Source organism: Ogataea polymorpha, assembly GCF_001664045.1.
Source record: "Ogataea polymorpha strain NCYC 495 leu1.1 chromosome Unknown OGAPOscaffold_6, whole genome shotgun sequence".
Taxonomy (NCBI): domain Eukaryota; kingdom Fungi; phylum Ascomycota; class Pichiomycetes; order Pichiales; family Pichiaceae; genus Ogataea; species Ogataea polymorpha.
In genome coordinates, this window is record NW_017264703.1 from 796,734 (window position 1) to 816,933 (window position 20,200).

Sequence of the window (20,200 nt, forward strand, 5' to 3'; positions counted from 1 at the left end):
GGGTATTTCCCGATGCTGCAACGCAACATGGCACAGAAAACGAGCGTTGAGAAGGGGTCGCCAGTCAAGCGAGGCAGCATCACCAATTCTTCTTTTGATGAAACATTTGATGTTTTAAATGACGACAACAGAGACGGCCGTGTTTTCAGGGGAGCAGATATTTTGCCTGATTTCTCCGACAACGACACAGAGCCAATGGTGCGTGATGCCAAAAACAACGTGTTTGTGGAGGATGGCAGTAATTTGTTGCGCAAACAGCACGACCAGGTGCAGAGCTTGCAGGAAGAAAACCTGAATCTACGAATCGAGCTCCTGACTCTGAGAAAGTACCTAGAAGGCCAACCCAAGGACAAAGTCGATATCATCAATCAGAACGTTGAGCTCAGCCAGGAGAATGTGAACTTGAGAGACAGGGTGGAACTTTTGCAACATCGCTTGCAAGACGAAGATAAGGAAAACTTACGATCGCACAATAAGAAACAATTTCGACACTATGAGCAGGAGATCGAGAAATACGAGGCGCAACTTCGGGACTTTGAGCACATAAAACGCGAGTTGCAGGCCGAGCGTCAGCGCGCAGACAAGAACGAGGACCGTGTACTTGATCTGGAGCAAGAAGTGCACACGTTGATGGACGAGAAAGACCGACTACAAGCCTCGCGTGAAAAGCTGGAAGCAGAGCTCCGAGCATTACATTCGCGGTTGGAGGATTTGCAGGACAAGATTGACGACCAGTCGCACTCAAAGAACAAGATAGACGACCTAGTGGACAATTTGAACGACGCCAATAAGTTTATCGACGAGATTGGGAACAAGCTTGAGCAGAAGACAAGCGAAAACGCAGAATTGAAGCGCAAGATTGAGAGCTTGGAATCCAAAAACGAGGAGCTCAAGTCCAAGAACCACAAATTGTCTGAGATCCTGGACCAGCTAAAGGACGAGATTCGTCATCTGGAGGACCGCAGATCAAACAGCACTATACGCAAACTTGAGGACGAAAACAGAGACCTACGACAAGAGGTCGAAGAACTGTTCAACCGCCATCAGCAAGACACCAAGACCATCACCAATCTACAGCTAGAACTTCGCAAACTGGAGTCAGAGAGCGCAGAGCAAATGGGCAACGAATCGTATATCGATGCCGTTGAGGAAGAGAAAAACACTCTCTACGACAATATCATTAAGCTGAATGAGAAGTTGAAGGACGCTGAACACAAGTGTAAGCGTTTGCAGCTCGAGCTCGAGGCCAAAGGCAAAGATCTTGAAGACCGTGAACTAGAGTTGCAAAGGCTGAGGAATATTGATCGCGGTAGTAGCAGGAACGATATGATGGACACTGTTGAAGAATTACAGAACAAACTTATTCAAGAACGCAAAAAGTTTGTCAACGAGATCGACAGGATGGATTCCAAGTTTGTCAACGAGAAGAACGAGCTGTATGAGGCAATTGAAAAGCTGCAACGCGAAAAGCTCGAAATTATCAAGGACTTTGAGAAAATTCAGCTCGAGTACAACAATCTACTGGACAAAATGCATGACTCGCGCGCAAGCTCTGAGTTGCAGGATCTTGAGCGCGACTTTAAAAAGTTATCGTTTTCCTATGCCACCAAATGTCAGGAACTCGAGGATGTGAGGTATGAGTCCGACTCGTTGGTGCGTGATCTAAAGGATGAACTTTCGTACAAAGAGGCGGAAATGAAAAGATTGCAGTTGCGGATCGAGCAAATGACCGCTGAGATTGATAAGCAAGCCGGCTTGCACAAATCTGAAAATAAGCTACAGCTCCGTGAGCTCATGGAGGATAAGAGGCTGCTCGAGGAGAAGTATAGTGATTGTTTGCGTGAAAACAATCGTCTAAGACGACAGCTTGAGTCGATAAAGGCAAGGGATGATTTGGAGAAGTCAGATAGCTTGGAGATCAGGGAATTACGCAGGGAGTGCGATGCTTTGAAAACCGAGCTTTCAATGAAGACGAAAGAGCTAGCTGAGTTGAATTGGAAGCTGGATGATGCTCTTGAGGAGCGGAAACAGCTTGTGGAGTCGATCTCCTCGCTTGATAGTGATCAACAGCGCGTCAGCGAAGAAAACCTGAAACTCACCACCGAACTCGAGGACTTGAAATATAAATTGAACTCTCGGGGCTCGCGAAAAGAGCTAGAACTCAAGGATATGGAGATCAAGAAGCTTGTGGATGACTACAACGAAATGAAGAACGACTTACTGAACAGATACGACGCGCTTCGCAAAGAAAAGAATTCTCTTTCCCGAGAGCTAGACGAGGTGCGTGCCAAGCTCGAGCGCTCCAAGGCCGCGCAAGAAGTGCTTCTGAGCAAGCAAATGAAGAAGACTGAATACCCACTTTCTCCAGTCAGTCCTCAGCGCTCGCTAAAATCGCGTGACCACTCACTGGACTCCCGTGTCAATTTGCTAGAGAGCCAGAAACAGCTGTTCAAGATCAAGTTGCAACAGTATAAGGACTGCAATTCTGATCTCAAATTTGTGGCCAACTTTCTCACGCGGGAGCTGGAGAGTAAAGAGCGCGTCGTGGCCAGTCTTCAGAAACTGGGCGGAATCAGCAAGGAAAAACCCAAGCGGACTTTCCGTGCTGTGGCCCTGGCTGTTCTTGCCAGCGTTAGGTTTAAGACTCGACTGGAGCAATTGAAGCAAAAAATGGTGGAGGAGCAACATGTGAAGAAGGCAATCGGCCGGTACAAAGAAGAGACAGTAGATGTATGATGGGCGAAATAGTGTAAATTAAAGTAACGACCGCATTATTTAAATTTTCGAGCGTGCGCGTTCATTCGGCTCTGCACCGCTATGAGACGCTGGTGAAAGTCTTTGGTTATCATGTTCAATTGTTCAAGCTTATCAATTTCCAGGTTTATCTGGTCGCAATGGCCCAATAACTGCTTGATCTGGACTAACTTATTCTGTATCGCCTGGATGTCGTGTTCGTGTTCTATTTTTGAGCGCATAACGTGTGACTCTACCCGTTCGCTTAGCTGGCTAGCCTGGTCCTGTATTTTGAACATCAGATAGTCAAAAGCTAGCGACAGCTCTTTCACTTTTAGCGGGTCATCATCATCATCGTCGTCGTCCAACTCTGTTTCTTCCGGTGCAGAAAGAGAAGCTGAGCCCGCAGACGGATCGCCATGCAAGGAGACCGCATGGATGGTCGAGGTGCTCGTTCTTACTGTTATTTGTGAACTCTGGTCATCCATAAAATTAATTGGTGTGAGGAGTCCATCTAATATAGAGCTAGCCCAAAGAGAAGGGGCAGCTCAAATCCTGACAGGTAACTTGTCGAGGATTCCCAAGAAATGCTACTGTCAAGCTTGTATGTGCACAATTGCTACCGACTAGTGACAGAGCCATGTCGGAAATTTGTAGTCTATGGTTAGAGTGCCAGAATAAATTATCAAAAAGAGGCTCATGTGAAACCCCCTACGGAACTAGGAACAAGAGCGAGCCCAACACATTCCGAAAACCTCCAGCTACCTTTTTGCATCATTTGCAGCATAAATCAAGGCGCAAAAAAGCAGGTCTGGCAGTCCCTCCGCCAATCAGAGACGGCTATGTGTTGTTAGCTGCGAATCAGCTGTCGCACACCTTCCCAATTCGATCTCAAACGAGGCAGAAGAGCATTCTTTGTGGTTCTGCCGGTATTATGCGCGCACATGCTGTTGGGAGAGGACACGGTGCGCGGGGCTGCTCCACGGCCAAAATTTCCATTTTGGGCGAGTGTGTTTTTCGCCGATGGCCAATCACAGTGTGAGAATTTCGGCGAACTCGCCGAGATGTGCTGTCCAGCTACAAGGGCAGCTCCAGCTCATGTCTGGCGGCTCTCGCTATAAATACGCATGCTTTCCCCCCTATGCAACCATCGAATTCATCATGACAGTCCAATTTGTCCCTAAAGTTAAAGTGCAGACAGACAAAGCCAAATTCTCCGAAAGCGAGCTCGTCACCAACTATGTGTACAAAAACGCCATAGTTGACAAGCAGTCCGACGGCTCTTTCGCTGTCAAGCCTTTTGAAGAGCCATACCACTTCAAGGTTGACCTCAAAGTCCCTAAAGTGGGTGTCATGCTCGTTGGCTTAGGAGGAAACAACGGAACCACGTTTGTTGCTTCCATCCTTGCCAACAGGAACCAGCTGCAATTCCACACAAAAGAGGGACTCAAGACTGCCAATTACTACGGCTCGGTCACTCAGTCGTCCACCATCAAGCTCGGCATCAACTCCAAGGGCCAAGATGTGTATGCTCCCTTCAATTCGTTGCTTCCTATGGTGAACCCTAACGATTTTGTCGTTGGCGGCTGGGACATCAACGGCGACAATCTCGCTGTCGCCATGCAAAAGGCACAGGTCTTGGAGTACGACCTTCAGGAGAAGCTCAAAGAGCAGATGAAGGAGATCGTGCCGCTGAAGTCGATTTATTACCCAGACTTCATTGCTGCCAACCAGGACGAAAGAGCAAATAACTGCTTCAACAGAGTTAACGGTGAGATTCACACCACCGGCAAGTGGAGCCATGTTGAGCAAATCAGGAAGGATATCCGCGAATTCAAGGCCGCCAACAAGCTCGACAAGGTCATCGTCCTGTGGACGGCCAACACCGAGAGATACGCGGATGTGGTGTCAGGTGTGAACGACACGGCAGAAAACCTGCTCGAGTCCATCAAGAAGGACCACGAGGAGATCGCGCCTAGCACGGTGTTTGCCGTGGCCAGTATCCTGGAGCACGTCCCTTACATCAACGGAAGTCCACAGAACACTTTCGTTCCTGGAGTTATTGAGCTTGCCGAAAATAATTGCACCTACATTGGCGGAGACGACTTCAAGAGCGGTCAGACCAAGCTGAAGTCTGTGCTGGCACAGTTTTTGGTCGATGCGGGAATTCGGCCAGTTTCCATTGCATCTTACAACCATCTGGGAAACAACGACGGATACAATCTCTCGTCGCCTAGACAGTTCCGGTCCAAGGAGATCTCCAAGGCGTCTGTGGTGGACGACGTGATTGCGTCGAACGAGATTCTGTACAACGACAAGCTGGGCAGAAAAATCGACCACTGCATTGTGATCAAGTACCTGAATGCAGTTGGAGACTCCAAGGTTGCAATGGACGAGTACTATTCCGAGCTAATGTTAGGAGGCCACAACAGAATCAGCATTCACAACGTTTGCGAGGACTCGTTGCTAGCCACACCTTTAATCATCGATTTGCTGGTCATGACCGAGTTTTTGTCCAGAGTCACCTACAAAAAGGTTTCTGACAACAAGTATGCCGACATGTACTCTGTGCTGAGTTTCTTGAGCTACTGGCTCAAGGCTCCGCTTACTCGGCCGGGCTACCAGGCCATCAACGGGCTCAACAAGCAGAGACAGGGCCTGGACAACTTCTTGCGTATCCTTATTGGTCTCGAGCCTTTGGACGAACTTAGGTTTGAAGAGAGACTGGTGTAATTTAACAAGACTTAATTTCAAACTCTTCCAAACACTCAATCACCGTTTTCAGGTTCTCGATGGTGTTGTTCGCCGCGACCCTAATCGCTCTCTCGGAAACTCCGTCGAACGTGATGGTGAGGACGTTGTCGTCGACGGTGTAAACAGCCTGCAGCTCGCTGGGCTTGAGCGTCGGGTCGGGCTGGAGCGAGCTCTGTGCAATGCGGGCCTGTTTTGCCGAGCAAAATGGGATCCAGTACGATCTAGACGGTCAGACAACAACAATGACGACTACTTACAGTTTGTGAGAGAACACCATAAGAAAAAGATTGTTGCACAGCCCGCTTTGAGAAGGAAATAACCGTAGCCTATATCAGTCACTCCTCGCACCGCAACGATTCTGAAATGATTGCGATTTCCTAATCCAGCCTTACAAATTCAAGCAACCCAATTGGCCCCACAAACGCAGCAAGTCCAAAAAATGTGCTCGACAAGTTTGTGGATTTTGCTGTACCGCGGCGGGTGAACGATGCAAAGTGCTGTTTCTTGAAGACAATTGGTCATCAGCATTCAGCATTCAGCATGGATCTCGTGATCGGAGAGCAACTGTAGAGTGACTCTTATTAATTATGCAACCAAGTCCAGAAACTCTCCTCAGATATGTCAGCAATTTTGAAACTAGTAAAATAATAGTCTATGCATGCAGGCGGGGGCAACAGTACTAATTGAAGCCTAAGCAAAAATATATAAAGGCTCCCGGCCGCACCCCAACTTGGCTAATCACTGTTGAACAAAATGTCAAACCCCCCTGTTTTCACTACTTCGCAAGGTTGTCCCGTGTCGGATCCCTTCACCACCCAACGGATCCCTCTGGATTCCACGGGCTACAAGTATGCCCCTCCAATTGGTCCATTGCTCTTGCAGGACTTCAAGCTCATTGACACACTCTCCCACTTTGACAGAGAAAGAATTCCAGAGAGAGTGGTGCACGCCAAGGGTGCCGGAGCTTACGGTGTGTTTGAAGTGACCGACGACATTACCGATGTTTGCAGTGCCAAGTTCCTCGACACTGTTGGTAAGAAGACAAGAATTTTCACCAGATTCTCCACTGTGGGTGGAGAAAAAGGTTCTGCAGACACAGCCAGGGACCCAAGGGGATTTGCTACCAAATTCTACACAGAAGACGGAAACTTGGACCTTGTGTACAACAACACGCCGATCTTCTTCATCAGGGACCCAATTAAGTTCCCCCACTTTATTCACACGCAGAAGAGAAACCCGGCCACCAACTTGAAGGACCCAAACATGTTCTGGGACTACCTGACGGCCAATGACGAGTCTTTGCACCAAGTCATGTATTTATTCTCCAACAGAGGTACGCCTGCCTCGTACAGAACCATGAACGGCTACTCTGGCCACACCTACAAATGGTACAATTCCAAGGGCGAGTGGGTGTATGTGCAGGTCCACTTCATTGCCAACCAAGGCGTGCACAATCTGCTCGACGAGGAAGCTGGAAGGCTGGCTGGAGAAGATCCAGACCACTCCACCAGAGACTTGTGGGAAGCAATTGAGAAAGGAGATTATCCATCGTGGGAGTGCTACATCCAGACCATGACCCTTGAGCAGTCCAAGAAGCTGCCATTCTCTGTGTTTGACTTGACCAAGGTCTGGCCACACAAGGACTTCCCGCTGAGACACTTTGGCAGATTCACTCTTAATGAGAATCCTAAGAATTACTATGCTGAAACGGAGCAGATTGCCTTCTCTCCTTCGCACACCGTTCCTGGAATGGAGCCTTCGAACGACCCTGTCTTGCAATCGAGACTGTTTTCGTACCCAGACACGCACAGACACAGACTTGGACCTAACTACCACCAGATCCCTGTCAACTGTCCACTGAAATCGGGCTCGTTCAATCCTATCAACAGAGACGGTCCTATGTGTGTTGATGGCAACTTGGGAGGCACGCCGAACTACGCAAACGCTTACAACTGTCCTATTCAGTACGCTGTGAGCCCTAAGGCATCTGGCAATAAGCCAGACGAAAAGTATACTGGAGAAGTGGTCCCATACCACTGGGAGCACACTGATTATGACTACTTCCAGCCAAAGATGTTCTGGAAGGTTCTTGGCAGGACGCCAGGCGAACAGGAGTCCCTTGTCAAGAACGTTGCAAACCATGTTTCTGCTGCTGACGAGTTCATCCAGGACCGTGTTTACGAATACTTCTCGAAGGCCGAGCCTATTATTGGAGATCTGATCAGAAAGAAGGTTCAGGAGCTCAAAAGAAAGGCTTCTTCTCCATCCAAAATATAATCATCGATAAGTATTTATTGAATCAGTGTTCGTATACTATATTTTTTTTCATTATCTGCCTGATTTTTTTTTCCCTGATTATAGCTTCCTGATCTGGCAGTCCTGTCCGCCGTATCATCCTTCCTAAAACAGCACGAGATATCGGTATATTATAAGAAGCGTATTTTTCCAATCATTATCTTTATTTTTCATCGTTCATGGCTTGTGGATGTTCCGGTAACAAGAGGACGCAGACCGTCACCGTCCAGCGTCCGCAGAATCTCGTTTCTGAAAAGTCGTCGAAGCCATCGACCTGCTGTGGCGGCAAGGAGGAAACCAGGTGCAAGTGCGGATCTGCTTGCAAGTGTCCAAGTTGTAACACCACCAAGTAAGTATCAACTTATTCATCATGCTAACTCCCAGACTGTGAAGAGCTTGTCCGGATGTGCTCAAATCATACAGAAGAAGAGATCTTAACGATAGCAACTTTTACCTTCATCCTACGCAAATTCATTTTTATAAGTTTATGAATGGTTTCTCTCCTATACGCTAAAATTCGTAGCCATTTTTTCTCTAGTTATTTTTCCCTCCCTTTTTTTTTACCCCACCGCAATTACTATGTTAAAATTTAGCCCTAGACATACGAGCGGTTGGACCAGACGGGCGGCAATGAGGGCCAGGTCATTTGCCACGGTTGATGATACACCCAACCGAGTTTATGGAGGCCTGGCAGATCAAGATAGGATTTTCCAGAACTTGTATTTGGGGAACTCCAAGAAGCACGGAACCCCCAGCTACGATCTCAAGACTGCCATGAAAATCGGCGACTGGTACAAAACTAAAGAGATTCTCCTCAAGGGTGACACGTGGATCATTGATGAGATTAAGGCGTCCGGGTTGCGGGGACGTGGTGGAGCAGGGTTCCCCAGTGGACTCAAGTGGTCGTTTATGAATCCTCCAGGATGGAACAAAAACGTCGGGCCTAGGTATCTGGTTGTCAACGCAGACGAAGGTGAGCCTGGGACCTGCAAAGACAGAGAAATCATGCGCAAGGAGCCTCATAAGCTCGTCGAAGGGTGTCTTGTTGCCGGCAGAGCTATGAATGCAACCGCAGCGTATATTTATATCAGGGGAGAGTTCTACAACGAGGCAGTGATCTTGCAAAATGCTATCAACCAGGCGTACGAGGCCGGCTTTCTAGGGCCTGATGCCTGCGGTTCTGGCTTCTCTTTCGATGTGTACATCCACAGAGGGATGGGAGCCTATGTGTGCGGGGAGGAAACTGCGCTCATTGAATCGCTTGAAGGAAAAGCAGGCAAACCGAGGCTGAAGCCACCATTCCCGGCAGGTGTGGGTCTTTTTGGACGTCCTAGCACAGTCACCAACGTCGAGACGGTGGCAGTGGCACCTACGATCTGTCGACGTGGTGGGAAATGGTTCAGCAGCTTTGGCCGCGAGCGCAACTCGGGCACCAAGTTGTTCTGCATTTCTGGTAATGTGAACGAACCTTGCACAGTTGAGGAAGAGATGTCGATCTCCATGAAGGAATTGATAGACAAGCACTGTGGTGGAGTCAAGGGCGGCTGGGACAACCTACTAGCGGTGATTCCCGGCGGGTCATCTACTCCTATTCTGAAGAAGGAGACTTGCGACGATATCTTGATGGACTACGATGCACTTAGAGATGCCGGGTCAGGATTGGGTACAGCAGCGGTCATTGTGTTCAATAAGCAGGCCGACGTCTTGCGTGGTATTCAACGGCTTTTGGCGTTCTACAAGCACGAAAGTTGCGGTCAATGCACTCCATGCAGAGAGGGCTCTACCTACCTGTCGAAAATGATGGACAGGTTCTACGTTGGTCAGGCCCAGGAAAAGGAGATCGATAAGGCATTGGAGCTGACCAAGAAGGTGGAAGGCCACTCTATCTGTGCCATGGGTGAAGCCTTTAGCTGGCCGTATCAAGGACTTGTGAAGAATTTCAAGCCTCTGATGATCGAGCGAATTAGAGAATACAAGCGGCAGAATGGACTCGAAGACGGTGGCATGCAGTACGGTGGATGGCATGATTCTGGTAGAGTTAAAGATGGCGAGGTTGTTAACAATCCAATGCCTAAAGAAGCATTTCATGGTCATTGAGCTGCAGGCCGCATATTCAAATAGGTAACTTATTTATTTTTAGACCTTATTAGGATCCGACTTTTTTTTTTCACTTGGATCACAAGCTCCAAGATTTATTTATTATGAACGCTAATCAACAAAAAAGGCTTAGATTTTTTTTCCGTCTTTATTAGCATGAAGGCGCATAATATTTTGGCTCTGGCAGCCATTTTAGCCTCGGTGAATGCTGTGTATCCTCCGGTTTCGGGGGACAAATCGATCAGCGATGCGGATCTGGTGACGATCCAAGCCACGGAAGCAAAGGACGACAAAAAGCTGGATCAACATCTGGAAAACCTCAAGGCCGTAGCAGCAAAGGGCTCAGAGGCATTGAACGCTGAAGCAGAATCTCCGCGCCACTCAGAGGTGTTTTTCATGTCGACGTCAATGATTGTGGTTAGCGAGATTGGCGACAAAACGTTTTTGGTGGCCGCGTTGATGGCGATGAAACACCCAAGAATGGTGGTGTTCTCCTCCGCTCTGGCTGCTTTAGCCCTGATGACGATTCTCTCAGGTGTTGTGGGGCATGTTTTGCCTAGCCTGATTCCTCATCGACTGACGCAGTTTTTGGCAGGTGTGCTGTTTGTTGTTTTCGGAGTCAACTTGCTTAGAGAAGGTTTGGCCATGTCGAAGAACGCAGGAATAGACGAGGAACTCGCGGAAGTTGAGGAGGAGATTGAGGTTTCGACGCTGAATCAACGTTCGGGAAGTTTGGAAGAGGCCGCCGTGCCTGGCGCAGTTGCGAGAAAGCCGATCTGGAAGGAGGCCCTGTCTCACGTGTCCAACCTTGCATCTTATATTTTGTCGCCGGTCTGGGTGCAAACCTTTGCAATGACCTTTTTGGGCGAATGGGGAGACCGCTCGCAAATTGCAACCATTGCCATGGCTGCCGGCTCTGACTACTGGATGGTTATTCTGGGAGGCGTTGTTGGTCACGCACTCTGCACGGGCATGGCGGTGATTGGAGGACAATTGCTGGCCACCAAGATTAGCATGCGCAGTGTCACTTTAGGAGGTGCCATTGCGTTTTTCATCTTCTCCGTGCTGTATTTCTACAATGCCTACTACGACATAGAGTCGTAGAAGCGGTAGACTAGTTATTAAAACTTTTAGTATCACTGATTCCTGCTCTTTCGAAGCTGCCGAATAGCACTTTGTGTCTGTTGACGCAACGCCTCAAGCTCAATTTTTAAATCGTCCTCGTACTCCTGTATCATCTCATCGTCGTCTCTGTGCTGGATTTCGGGCGACTGCGAGCTTCGGTCAGCCACAACAGTTTGTCTGTCGTGCTTGTGTCTCTTTGTTTCCGGCGCTGCTTCCAAGCTTTTGTCCTCACGGAAGTCTTCAAATGTCTCTCGAGACATGTAGATCGAGAAAAAGTGTTTGTTTAATTTTAATTATATTTTATTCTATTTAATGTTTGGTGTCTCCATTCGCAGGTTTTCGAGTTTCTCGCCGAAACTTAACACGCCGCATTTTGATACACATTCCTTTGTCCAGCAGCTCAGAAACTCCGGATTCGACGCCAAAAAAGCAGACGCGGCTGTGGAAATTCTGAGTAAGGCCATTAACGATGGCATCGACAAGTATGCAGCAAATCTAATAACCAAGGAGACGTTAAACAAGATGTCGTACCAGCAGAAGGTGGACTTTGCCAAATTGAAGGGTGAGCTTCAGATGATCGATAAATCGGAGTTCAACAGTCTAAGGAACGAACACGAACGGCTACGCAGCGACTTGGAGAAAATGCGCACGAAGTTCAAAGAAGAGATGAACAAGAGCTTGTCGGGAGTGAGGCTCGACTTAAATCTCGAAAAAGGACGGGTGCGCGAGGAGAACTCTATCTACGATTTAAAGATTAAGGAAACCGACACGAGAATCGACGAGGAAATCGCAAATATGAAGGTCCAGATCGAGTCTGTGAAAACGCAGGTGATGCAGTGGCTTTTTGGTGTTTGTACCGGTACGTTTGCCCTGGTGCTGGCATATGTTCGGTTGATGAGTTGACGAGTTGATTACATATCTCTATTATAGCTTGAAGAGCTCCTTCAAGATAGCCTGAGTGTCTTCAGGGTTCTTGACCGCATGTCCAATAGTTCTCTCGTCCGTGTAGATCTCGTAGTCGTTGCCTCCCTTGTAGGCCTTGTCACCAAAGAAGTGGATCTGCTCGAAGCCCTCGCTTTCTATGTGACGCAGACAATAGGTTTTGTCCCAGCCAGTAGGGAAAACGTCAAAAGAAATTTGGCCACCGATGGAGTAAGTCAGAGCCAAGTCTGGGAAATTGTCCTTGAGAGCCTGAACCATCTTCTCTCTGATCTTGTGCTCCAAGTCGTACTTCTCGTAGTCATTTCTCTCCTGGGTGGAGGCGTTTCTTCCAATTGGCGAAACGTTGATCATACCCTTTCTGAATTCAACAAACGTTCCTCTTCTGATCGGCAAGTCCAGATCGGCAAGGTATCTCAAGATAAACTTGATCAGCTCGTTGTACTTCTCTTCGCCAATCCAGCCAATAAAGGATGCAGAAGGAAGCGCTTTTCCAAGCTTGTAGGCGGTTAGACCATTTTCACTGAAACAGAAATCAAATTGGTCCAAAACGTCAGAGCCCAGCTGCTCGACCTGCTTGGAAAAATCACTTCCTCCAACAAATCCAATAACACACTTCTTTCTGAGGGCCTGCAAAGTAGCCTTCATCTCTGGCGAGATGGTGAGTCTGGCTGGAGTCAGGGTTCCGTCAACGTCGAAAAGACAGATGGTCTTCGGCTGTTCTCTATCGGCAAAAGACATGGTATTTAAATTTTACGTGTCTAATTTTTTTCGTTTACGCGGTTCCGGTTTATTTCTGTGTGTTTCTGCATCTCTTGATAGTCCATCATCCAGGACATCAACGACGGGATCTGGCTCGTTTTACCAGCCCCAATGCAATGAAGAGCGTTCCTAGCAATAAGTACGCGTTTGCTGCCACGTTCTGGAACAGACTGCCACCAAGCGACCCCAGACTGGCAAGGTTCTCGCGTCGTCTGTTTGTTAGCAGAAACAGGTAATTCACTAGTCCAGCAGCGTTCAGCACAGAAAGTGCCTTCTGCAGATTTTCGACTGACACACCTCTGCACCAGTAAATGAGCCATCCCAGAGCCAAGAGCAGAGACTGGCCCCAGCGCGGCTTTTTCTTGAAGCTAAGCATCAAAAACACCACAATCACGGCCTGTGCAGTCTGAGTGGCGTACTCGACAACTTTGAGTCCGTTATGGCTCCGTATTCCGTAAACAATCTGCACTATGTTCGAGACCAGCGTGATTATGTAACTCAAGATCGCTGTGTAGCTGGCTGGCCTTCTGTGCCTTGCAAGGTTCAACAGCTGTGGAAGCAGGATTCCGGAGCGCAACACCAGCTCCGCACTTTTCTGGGCGAATAGTTGGAGGTATAACTGGTTGCGGCGATCGAATGGCCGAAGATCGTAAATTAAGGAGTAGTAGATCTCGGGCCCGTATATCTGAATAAGGGCGTTTTCTAGCCATGGCGGAATTAGGGACGTGTAAGGTCGCAGAAGCTCCAAATATGGCTCGAGCAACGATTGTAAGTCTGACATGAATAATTAAATTTATAATTTTAATTTTAGTTTGATGGTTGATTCCTCCCAGCAAAAGACTCTGGCGGCGTTCAAAAAAGAGGTCCAAGTGATTGTCGATGAGGTTGAGTACGACGAGCTGTTTGGGTACCAATTGAGCAGAGGCGAATTCTTTGATGAAGAGGCTTATGAACGGCTGCTCATTAAGCTTTTGACAGCATACGACTGGGACCTCCACGCCGCCGAAGACAGTCTTGAGAAGATTCTGGAATGGCGCAAGGAGTTTGACCCTTTAAGTGCTGCCTTTGTCGAGGAACATGAGTCGAAATATGACGACATTGGATTTATCACTTACGATCCTAACGGCAAGGCGTTGGAGAAGGTAGTGACATGGAATCTTTACGGGAAGGTTAAGAATGCCAAGGAGATCTTTGGCAATGACGATTCTGACACTGCGGGCCAAAATGCGTTCCTTCGATGGCGGGTAGGCTTGATGGAGCAAAGCGTGCAGCTTTTGGACTTCAAAAGCCCGGAAAACGACTACATGGTGCAAGTGCACGATTACAAGGGTGTTTCGCTCTTCCAGAGAGACGCACAGGTGAAGAAGACCACTAAGAAGGTCATTGAGGTGTTCAGGGACTTCTATCCGGAGTTGTTGTCCAAAAAGTTCTTTGTGAACGTTCCCACGCTGATGATGTGGGTTTTCAACGTGATCAAGCCTTTTGTCGCCGAAAAGACGCGCAACAAGTTTGTTGTGTTAAGCAATGGCTCCGATCTTGTGAAACATTTGGACCCGAAAATGTTAGGGGCAGAGTACGGCGGCCAGGTCAGTAAGGGCACTCAGAGCCTCAAGTTCCTGTTCAAGGAAAGTAAGACGAGGTACACTCCGTACACGGCGCATCTAGTTGGTCGGCGTATTGCCTCGGAAATTGACTAAGCTGAGGCACACTAAATATATATTTCATACGAATTATGTAAAATAAATTGTAATATTTTTTGTCTCTTGTTAATGAGAGCTATTTAGTCCAATCTATGGAATCATACCCTCGCGACTCGCCGTCGCCTCGCCACACGCCATCTCCACGCGGACGGTTGGATTCCATGTTCTACACGGGCGGGAGATCGCATATTCCGTCGAGATCCGTGTCGCCTCTGGATGTGGACAGTCCTTCAATAGATAAAGAAATACACCAGCACACGGAGCAGGAGGACCTTTCGCAGGTGACGTCGCGCAATCCAGCGGCCGTGATGGAGCTTGACCTGGACTGCAACGTCAAGTTTCTCAGCAAGACCTGGGAATCCACAGTGGGAACCAAAATTAGCAAGATTATAGGGCGGCCTCTGAGCAATATAATACTGGGCGAAATCGAGGACAAGCAGGTCTTTAACAAGGCCACAAGCATTATGATGACCGACGACGACACCTACCGTGTGAGATTTATTGTTGCGACGAATCTACAAAACGCCTCAAGAGAATCGGAAAGCGCCGATCAAGAAACCTATTCCTCAGTTTCTGACGATGACTCCGTGAGTGTGCACTCGGAAAACTCCAGCATATCGACAGACGGCAATTGCATCGAGCTGGAAGCTCAGGGCGTTCTGATACACGACAAAAACTGCCAACCCTCGCATTCAATGTGGATTGTCAAGCCGTGGGTGCCGTTTGCCGGCCAAACCCTGGCTCTTCCGGAAGAGCTGATCTTGAGGCTTGGCTTTGGAATCAACCTGTTTGAGACATACTTGTTCCAACTGACTGATATGGGCATAACTGACGAGGAAAACCTGCCGCCTCCCGCCCAAGAGCTTTGTCGCATATGCGAGCAGCGAGTGCCTAACTGGTGGTTGGAACGTCATACAGAACTATGCCTAGTGGAACACCGTGCAGAAGATACCGTGCAACAAAAACAGGAAGAACTCAGCGAGCATAGGAACCTGTTGCAAAATGTCCTCGACACTCTCACGAAACGACAGTTGCAAAACTCGAAAACTCCGCCTTTGGTCCCTATGAATTCTAGCTCTTCGGTTTCCAGCAGCAGCAGCAGCTCTTCCAACAGCTCCTCGGGGAGCTTTGTGTCGATAACCGAGTACAAAGGCCATTCTATTCCTCTTTCCGCGTCAAACGAAACTGGAAGTCTGATGCGCCGAAAAAGTGTGGGCAGCCTGCTCCCCGCCAGAAGGTTCCCGTTCAAGAACCTGGATATTCTTATCCAATACTGCGATGAAGCTTTGAAGATAAATCCTGGAGAGATCCGCACCAACGACAAAAAGTCTGATGAGTACACAATCTCGTTCTCTCCCGACAGTGAACGTGCGCTCGCCACATTAAACACAATCGAAGTTCCCGAGTCCAGCGACCAAGCTATAAAGTTGCTTACCGAGGACACAGACTTTATTGTGAAGCAGAAGATCGAGTCCATTGAGAGGTACGCTCACATACTGCAATACGTGGATAAAATTACCAAAGAGACCGACGAGATGGTCCTGAATGTTGTCAAGGAAACGATTCGAAAAATACAAGAAGACGCTTTGGAAGAGCCTCTGCCTATCCAGTCTCCAAGGCCCGCTTCCAAGCTACAATCAGGAAATATTTTGGAGACAGAGAGCGATTTGCGGTTGAATTCCGTGTCTTCTAGTACTGGTACTTTTTCTCCAGCATCTGAGGGCCATTTGACACCAGCAATCAGTGTTTCTGGGGACGAGTCTGCCAAGACAATTCAACGCAATAACTCTCCTGGATACAACTCACCTCGCAGACCGCTTTCTCCTAGTATTATGCTTCCTATGAGCTCGATCCAACGCAACTCAAAAGCGCACATGAAACGCCCTAGTGTCAATTCTGGATCGGGATCAAATACGCCAATATCCTCGCCGCTTTTCTTATCGACTGAAGTTCCGTCTTCTTCTTCTTCTGCTGTTGACCGTCCACAACTATCGCCATTGCTCGTGCCTCAGAGTTCTAAACAGCCCGCCCCTTCTATCAAAGACTACGAAGTGATCAAGCCCATCAGCAAAGGTGCTTTTGGTTCTGTGTTCCTTGCCAAGAGACGGTTGACCGGAGAATACTTTGCTATCAAGGTGCTCAAGAAAGCAGATATGGTGGCCAAGAACCAGGTTACAAATGTGAAAGCCGAAAGGGCCATTTTGATGGCGCAAGCTAACTCGCCATATGTGGCTCAGCTTGTTGCAACGTTCCAGAGTAACAATTATTTGTACTTGGTGATGGAATATCTCAACGGGGGTGATCTGGCTACCCTTTTGAAGAATATGGGATATCTTCCTGAAATTTGGGCACGGAGGTACATTGCAGAGGTGATTGTTGGTGTTGACGACTTGCATTCCCGTGGTATCGTCCACCGTGACCTAAAGCCAGATAATTTACTTATCGATCGCAACGGGCATATCAAGCTCACAGATTTTGGTCTCAGTCGAATGGGACTGGTCAAAAGACAGAAAGACCCTCATTCGGACGTCATTGAAGATCCGTTTGTCAATCCGCAAGCGGCTTCGTTGGTGACCAAGAAAACTGCGAGCATCGCTCCGTTTTCGCTATCGCCATGTTCGCCGCTTGTTACACCGACAACAAGCTCACTTCCTTCATTTGAGGACGTCGAGCCCGTGACTCTTGGAAGTGGCAGCTCATCTCCTTTGCTACGCCCGCTGACCAGAAGATCAACGTTGCAACCGTACTTCGCCCTTAATAAGGAGGATACGCAAACAGAAATTACCAATTATGCTCTCTTCGATCCTCAAAAGTCAGCAGAGACTCGAAAGTTTGTTGGAACGCCTGATTATCTAGCACCCGAGACGGTTGCTGGTTTGGGCCAAGATGAAGCTAGTGATTGGTGGTCTATTGGATGCATCCTGTTTGAGTTTCTGTTCGGGGTTCCTCCATTCGCTGGGAACAGTCCAAAGGAAGTTTTTGAAAATATTCTCCACGGCCAAATCCAATGGCCCAATCTACCTCCCGATGAATTTCAGGAGTATTGCTCTTTTGCTGCTAAAAACCTGATTACCCAGCTGCTTGTGAAAGATCCAACCCAGAGACTTGGAAGTGGTGGATCTCATGAAATAATGCAGCACCCTTATTTCAAAGGCATCAACTGGGATACACTATTCATTGAGGAGGCCTCGTTTGTTCCGAGCAGCGTCGACCCGGAATCCACTGAGTACTTTGACGACCGAGGAGCACAGCTCAGCGCATTCCCTCAGGAGGAGCTCAACGAGGATGACAATCCAGAAGCAACACTGGACGCAAACACTCTGCCAGTCACGTCCAGCTCCTCTTCAACCACACTCGATTCACCCAAAACCAGTTTCTCCAAGGGCTGTGTGACGGCACAAAGAGAAAGAAGGGGCTCAAGACTGAACGATAGCGGCGGCTCTTCCGAATTTGGCTCTTTCCACTTCAGAAACCTTGCCATGCTGGAGAAGCAGAATAAGGATGTCATCAACAGACTGAAAAATGAGCATATCGAACACTTCGCGCCGTCCTCAAGCTCTATGGAAAGCTCACCATCGGCGCCTGCTACTCCTGGTGCCACAGTTGTTCCTCTGGCAACTCGTCCGCGTGGTCTGTCTTCTGCCAGTGGACAACTCTTGACCCCTTTCAAACGCCCATCGTCTCCAAGTACTGTGAAAGAGAAAATCTCGCCTCTTCTGCGCCACGCTTCCTTGGCTAGTGATGCTTCTGATGAGATGAAACAGGGGTCTCCTGTGTCCCGTGCAGTGCACAGGAAGGGATACAGCACCGATTCAAACTCCCCTGCTGCACGTTTGTTGTCCAAGTCTTTCTCCAGGACAGTGAGTGACTTCTCACCTTCCTCGTCCGACAACGAGGACCGCTCGGGCCACTTGTACCAAAGAAGAAAACGAACATCGAAACGGGCACTTCGCACCTCGTCATCTGCTACAGACGAAGCCTCGCATGCGCTACAGAACATGATGATTAATTTCGACGTTCTATTGTGCGAGCCTATTCCTATTCATCGTTACTCTATCGAGAACAATCTCAACCGTCTTGGCTGTGACGTTGTGGCTGTCTCTTCTGGGACTGAGCTAATCAAACGGGCCACCGCAGACATAAAATTCGATCTGATCCTGACCTCGACAGAACTCCACAAGCTCGATTGTCCTGACCTTGTCAAACTAATTAAACATACCTCCACTGCTAACTCGGAAACAATATGTGTTGCCCTGACATCTTTCTACCGCGATGCAGTCAACACGGGTGTCTTTGACTATATCATCGAGTATCCGATCACCATGGAGAAACTCAAGACTCTCCTGGACTGGTTCCGTTCACTGAAGCGGCGCGAGGAGGAGGTTATTGTAACCGACACAGAGTGATGGCTCTTCTATAGTCTAAATAAATCAAGCGCCCTTTATGAACTTGACTGTAGCTCCCAAGCTTAATGCCAGCAACGCGAACAATATCAGTTGGCCGTTATGTTTCGTTGGCTTGCACTCCTCAATTGCCCTGTTCAGGCTGACGGCCATGGCCTTAGACGAAAAGAGCTTCTCGACACGGTCCTGGGCCCGTTTGGCAAGTTGTTTAAGGTCAGTTTCCGTTAACGTCTGGACATGTTCCAAGTACTCTACCCAGCGGTCTTCCACAAGCTCGACAAGGTACCCTGTGAACTCTTTGTTGTCATACGGCACGATAGTCTCGGTAGGGCCGCCGGTAGCTTCCGCAAGGACGGGTTTTCCAAGCCTCATAGCCTCAACAGGAACAATTCCAAAATGCTCAAACGAGGGCGTGTATATCAACAGCTGAGATCTGGCAAGAAGCGCATTTTTGGTGGCGCTGCTGACCGAAGGCAGGAAAAAAACCTTTGTATTTCTAGGAGCCACAATGAGCTTTCCTCTGATGGTGATCGAAGGCAGGCTAAGTCTCTCGCAAAGTGACTCGAGCTCTATCAAGTAATGCACATTTTCGAATACACGGGGGTCGTACCCACCCGCGATGACAAGCTTATGATCCGATTCGGTCTTGGTAATGAATTCGTGGTATTTTTTGATTGCCAAGGAAATGTTCTTTTTTCTCTCGAACCGATTTATGGACAGAAAGAATGGACTCTCTTTGAAAAAGTTGTCCACCTCTTTGAGAGACGCCTCTTCTAGAGAGAGATCGCCTACGCAGGGATACACCACATTGAAAGATTCGGTTCTCAGGCTTTTGAATTCTTTTTCAACCGTCTTTTTCGTGAACTCTGAGTTGACAAGTACCTTATCTGCGAACCTCATTGAAAACTCCTCTATAGCATCAAATACCAACCTGTAGATTTTTCTAATTAGCCCCGAGTGGGACGCAAGCAGCTTATCTGGGAAATGGCAATAAAATATGATTTTTGTTTGTGGGCCCCTGAATAGGTAGATCAATGGAAGACAGTAAGATAGCTGGTCGACAAACACCACGTCAGTTTTTTTAAGGGTCCCATTGAGCACGAGCACAGAGACCAGGTACAACTGGCGCAGAAATGCAAACAGAATCGCAAACTTCCCCAAAATATGCGTTGGCAAGAAATCCCCGTGCACTTTTGTCCTCAGCCGATCTGAGGCGACCTCCTCAAAACAGTGCGACTTATCGCAGTGAGATGTATACACGGTGACCTGATTTCCAGGTTGCAGGGCCATTGCGGCATCAACAACAAGCCTCTCTGCACCGCCGATCCCCAGATCAGGGTGGATGAATATAATATTCATATGAAAATAACGGTATATAAATAAAAAAATATT

At 48.2% G+C, this 20,200-nt stretch overlaps 10 protein-coding genes across 10 annotated transcripts; 6 read left to right on the top strand and 4 right to left on the bottom strand.

Moving 5' to 3' along the window:
- Positions 1–1,812: 1,812 nt before the first annotated feature.
- On the bottom strand, positions 1,813–6,067 carry OGAPODRAFT_95531 (uncharacterized protein). Its single transcript, XM_018357761.1, has one exon. The coding sequence runs from the start codon at positions 3,219–3,221 to the stop codon at positions 2,772–2,774; it is 450 nt and encodes a 149-aa protein (XP_018209470.1). The 5' UTR covers positions 3,222–6,067; the 3' UTR covers positions 1,813–2,771.
- OGAPODRAFT_51202 (uncharacterized protein) lies at positions 3,895–5,466 on the top strand (the record flags this gene model as incomplete). The annotated part of the gene is made up of 1 exon (XM_018355695.1): positions 3,895–5,466. The coding sequence occupies one exon, from the start codon at positions 3,895–3,897 to the stop codon at positions 5,464–5,466; it is 1,572 nt and encodes a 523-aa protein (XP_018209471.1).
- OGAPODRAFT_51158 (uncharacterized protein) lies at positions 5,468–5,698 on the bottom strand (the record flags this gene model as incomplete). The annotated part of the gene is made up of 1 exon (XM_018355692.1): positions 5,468–5,698. A coding segment is annotated over one exon (231 nt), but the record flags the coding sequence as incomplete, so codon positions are not given.
- Positions 6,068–6,240: 173 nt separating the features above from the next.
- OGAPODRAFT_95533 (Peroxisomal catalase) lies at positions 6,241–7,764 on the top strand (the record flags this gene model as incomplete). Its single annotated transcript, XM_018357762.1, has 1 exon — positions 6,241–7,764. One exon carries the CDS (start codon positions 6,241–6,243, stop codon positions 7,762–7,764), a length of 1,524 nt encoding a protein of 507 aa, XP_018209473.1.
- Positions 7,765–7,961: 197 nt separating this feature from the next.
- On the top strand, positions 7,962–9,986 carry OGAPODRAFT_77844 (uncharacterized protein; the record flags this gene model as incomplete). Its single annotated transcript, XM_018356386.1, has 2 exons — positions 7,962–8,131; positions 8,376–9,986. The coding sequence occupies 2 exons, from the start codon at positions 7,962–7,964 to the stop codon at positions 9,877–9,879; spliced, it is 1,674 nt and encodes a 557-aa protein (XP_018209474.1). The 3' UTR covers positions 9,880–9,986.
- A 56-nt stretch (positions 9,987–10,042) lies between these two features.
- Positions 10,043–11,157, top strand: OGAPODRAFT_90462 (uncharacterized protein). The gene has a single exon (XM_018356973.1). The coding sequence runs from the start codon at positions 10,276–10,278 to the stop codon at positions 10,981–10,983; it is 708 nt and encodes a 235-aa protein (XP_018209475.1). The 5' UTR covers positions 10,043–10,275; the 3' UTR covers positions 10,984–11,157.
- A 159-nt stretch (positions 11,158–11,316) lies between these two features.
- Positions 11,317–12,660, top strand: OGAPODRAFT_102676 (uncharacterized protein; the record flags this gene model as incomplete). The annotated part of the gene is made up of 1 exon (XM_018353130.1): positions 11,317–12,660. The coding sequence occupies one exon, from the start codon at positions 11,317–11,319 to the stop codon at positions 11,905–11,907; it is 591 nt and encodes a 196-aa protein (XP_018209476.1). The 3' UTR covers positions 11,908–12,660.
- OGAPODRAFT_90468 (uncharacterized protein) lies at positions 11,330–12,684 on the bottom strand (the record flags this gene model as incomplete). Its single annotated transcript, XM_018356974.1, has 1 exon — positions 11,330–12,684. The coding sequence occupies one exon, from the start codon at positions 12,682–12,684 to the stop codon at positions 11,929–11,931; it is 756 nt and encodes a 251-aa protein (XP_018209477.1). The 3' UTR covers positions 11,330–11,928.
- Positions 12,685–13,413: 729 nt separating this feature from the next.
- Positions 13,414–19,800, top strand: OGAPODRAFT_77847 (uncharacterized protein; the record flags this gene model as incomplete). The annotated part of the gene is made up of 3 exons (XM_018356387.1): positions 13,414–13,473; positions 13,539–14,334; positions 14,490–19,800. 3 exons carry the CDS (start codon positions 13,414–13,416, stop codon positions 18,809–18,811), a joined length of 5,178 nt encoding a protein of 1,725 aa, XP_018209478.1. The 3' UTR covers positions 18,812–19,800.
- Positions 16,491–20,167, bottom strand: OGAPODRAFT_95542 (uncharacterized protein; the record flags this gene model as incomplete). The annotated part of the gene is made up of 1 exon (XM_018357763.1): positions 16,491–20,167. One exon carries the CDS (start codon positions 20,165–20,167, stop codon positions 18,836–18,838), a length of 1,332 nt encoding a protein of 443 aa, XP_018209479.1. The 3' UTR covers positions 16,491–18,835.
- Between the last annotated feature and the right edge of the window lie 33 nt (positions 20,168–20,200).

Bases quoted from the DNA above. Each gene is read 5' to 3' on its own strand.
- OGAPODRAFT_95531 (XM_018357761.1), bottom strand. From the start codon at position 3,221: ATGGATGACCAGAGTTCACAAATAACAGTAAGAACGAGCACCTCGACC.
- OGAPODRAFT_90462 (XM_018356973.1), top strand. From the start codon at position 10,276: ATGTCGACGTCAATGATTGTGGTTAGCGAGATTGGCGACAAAACGTTT.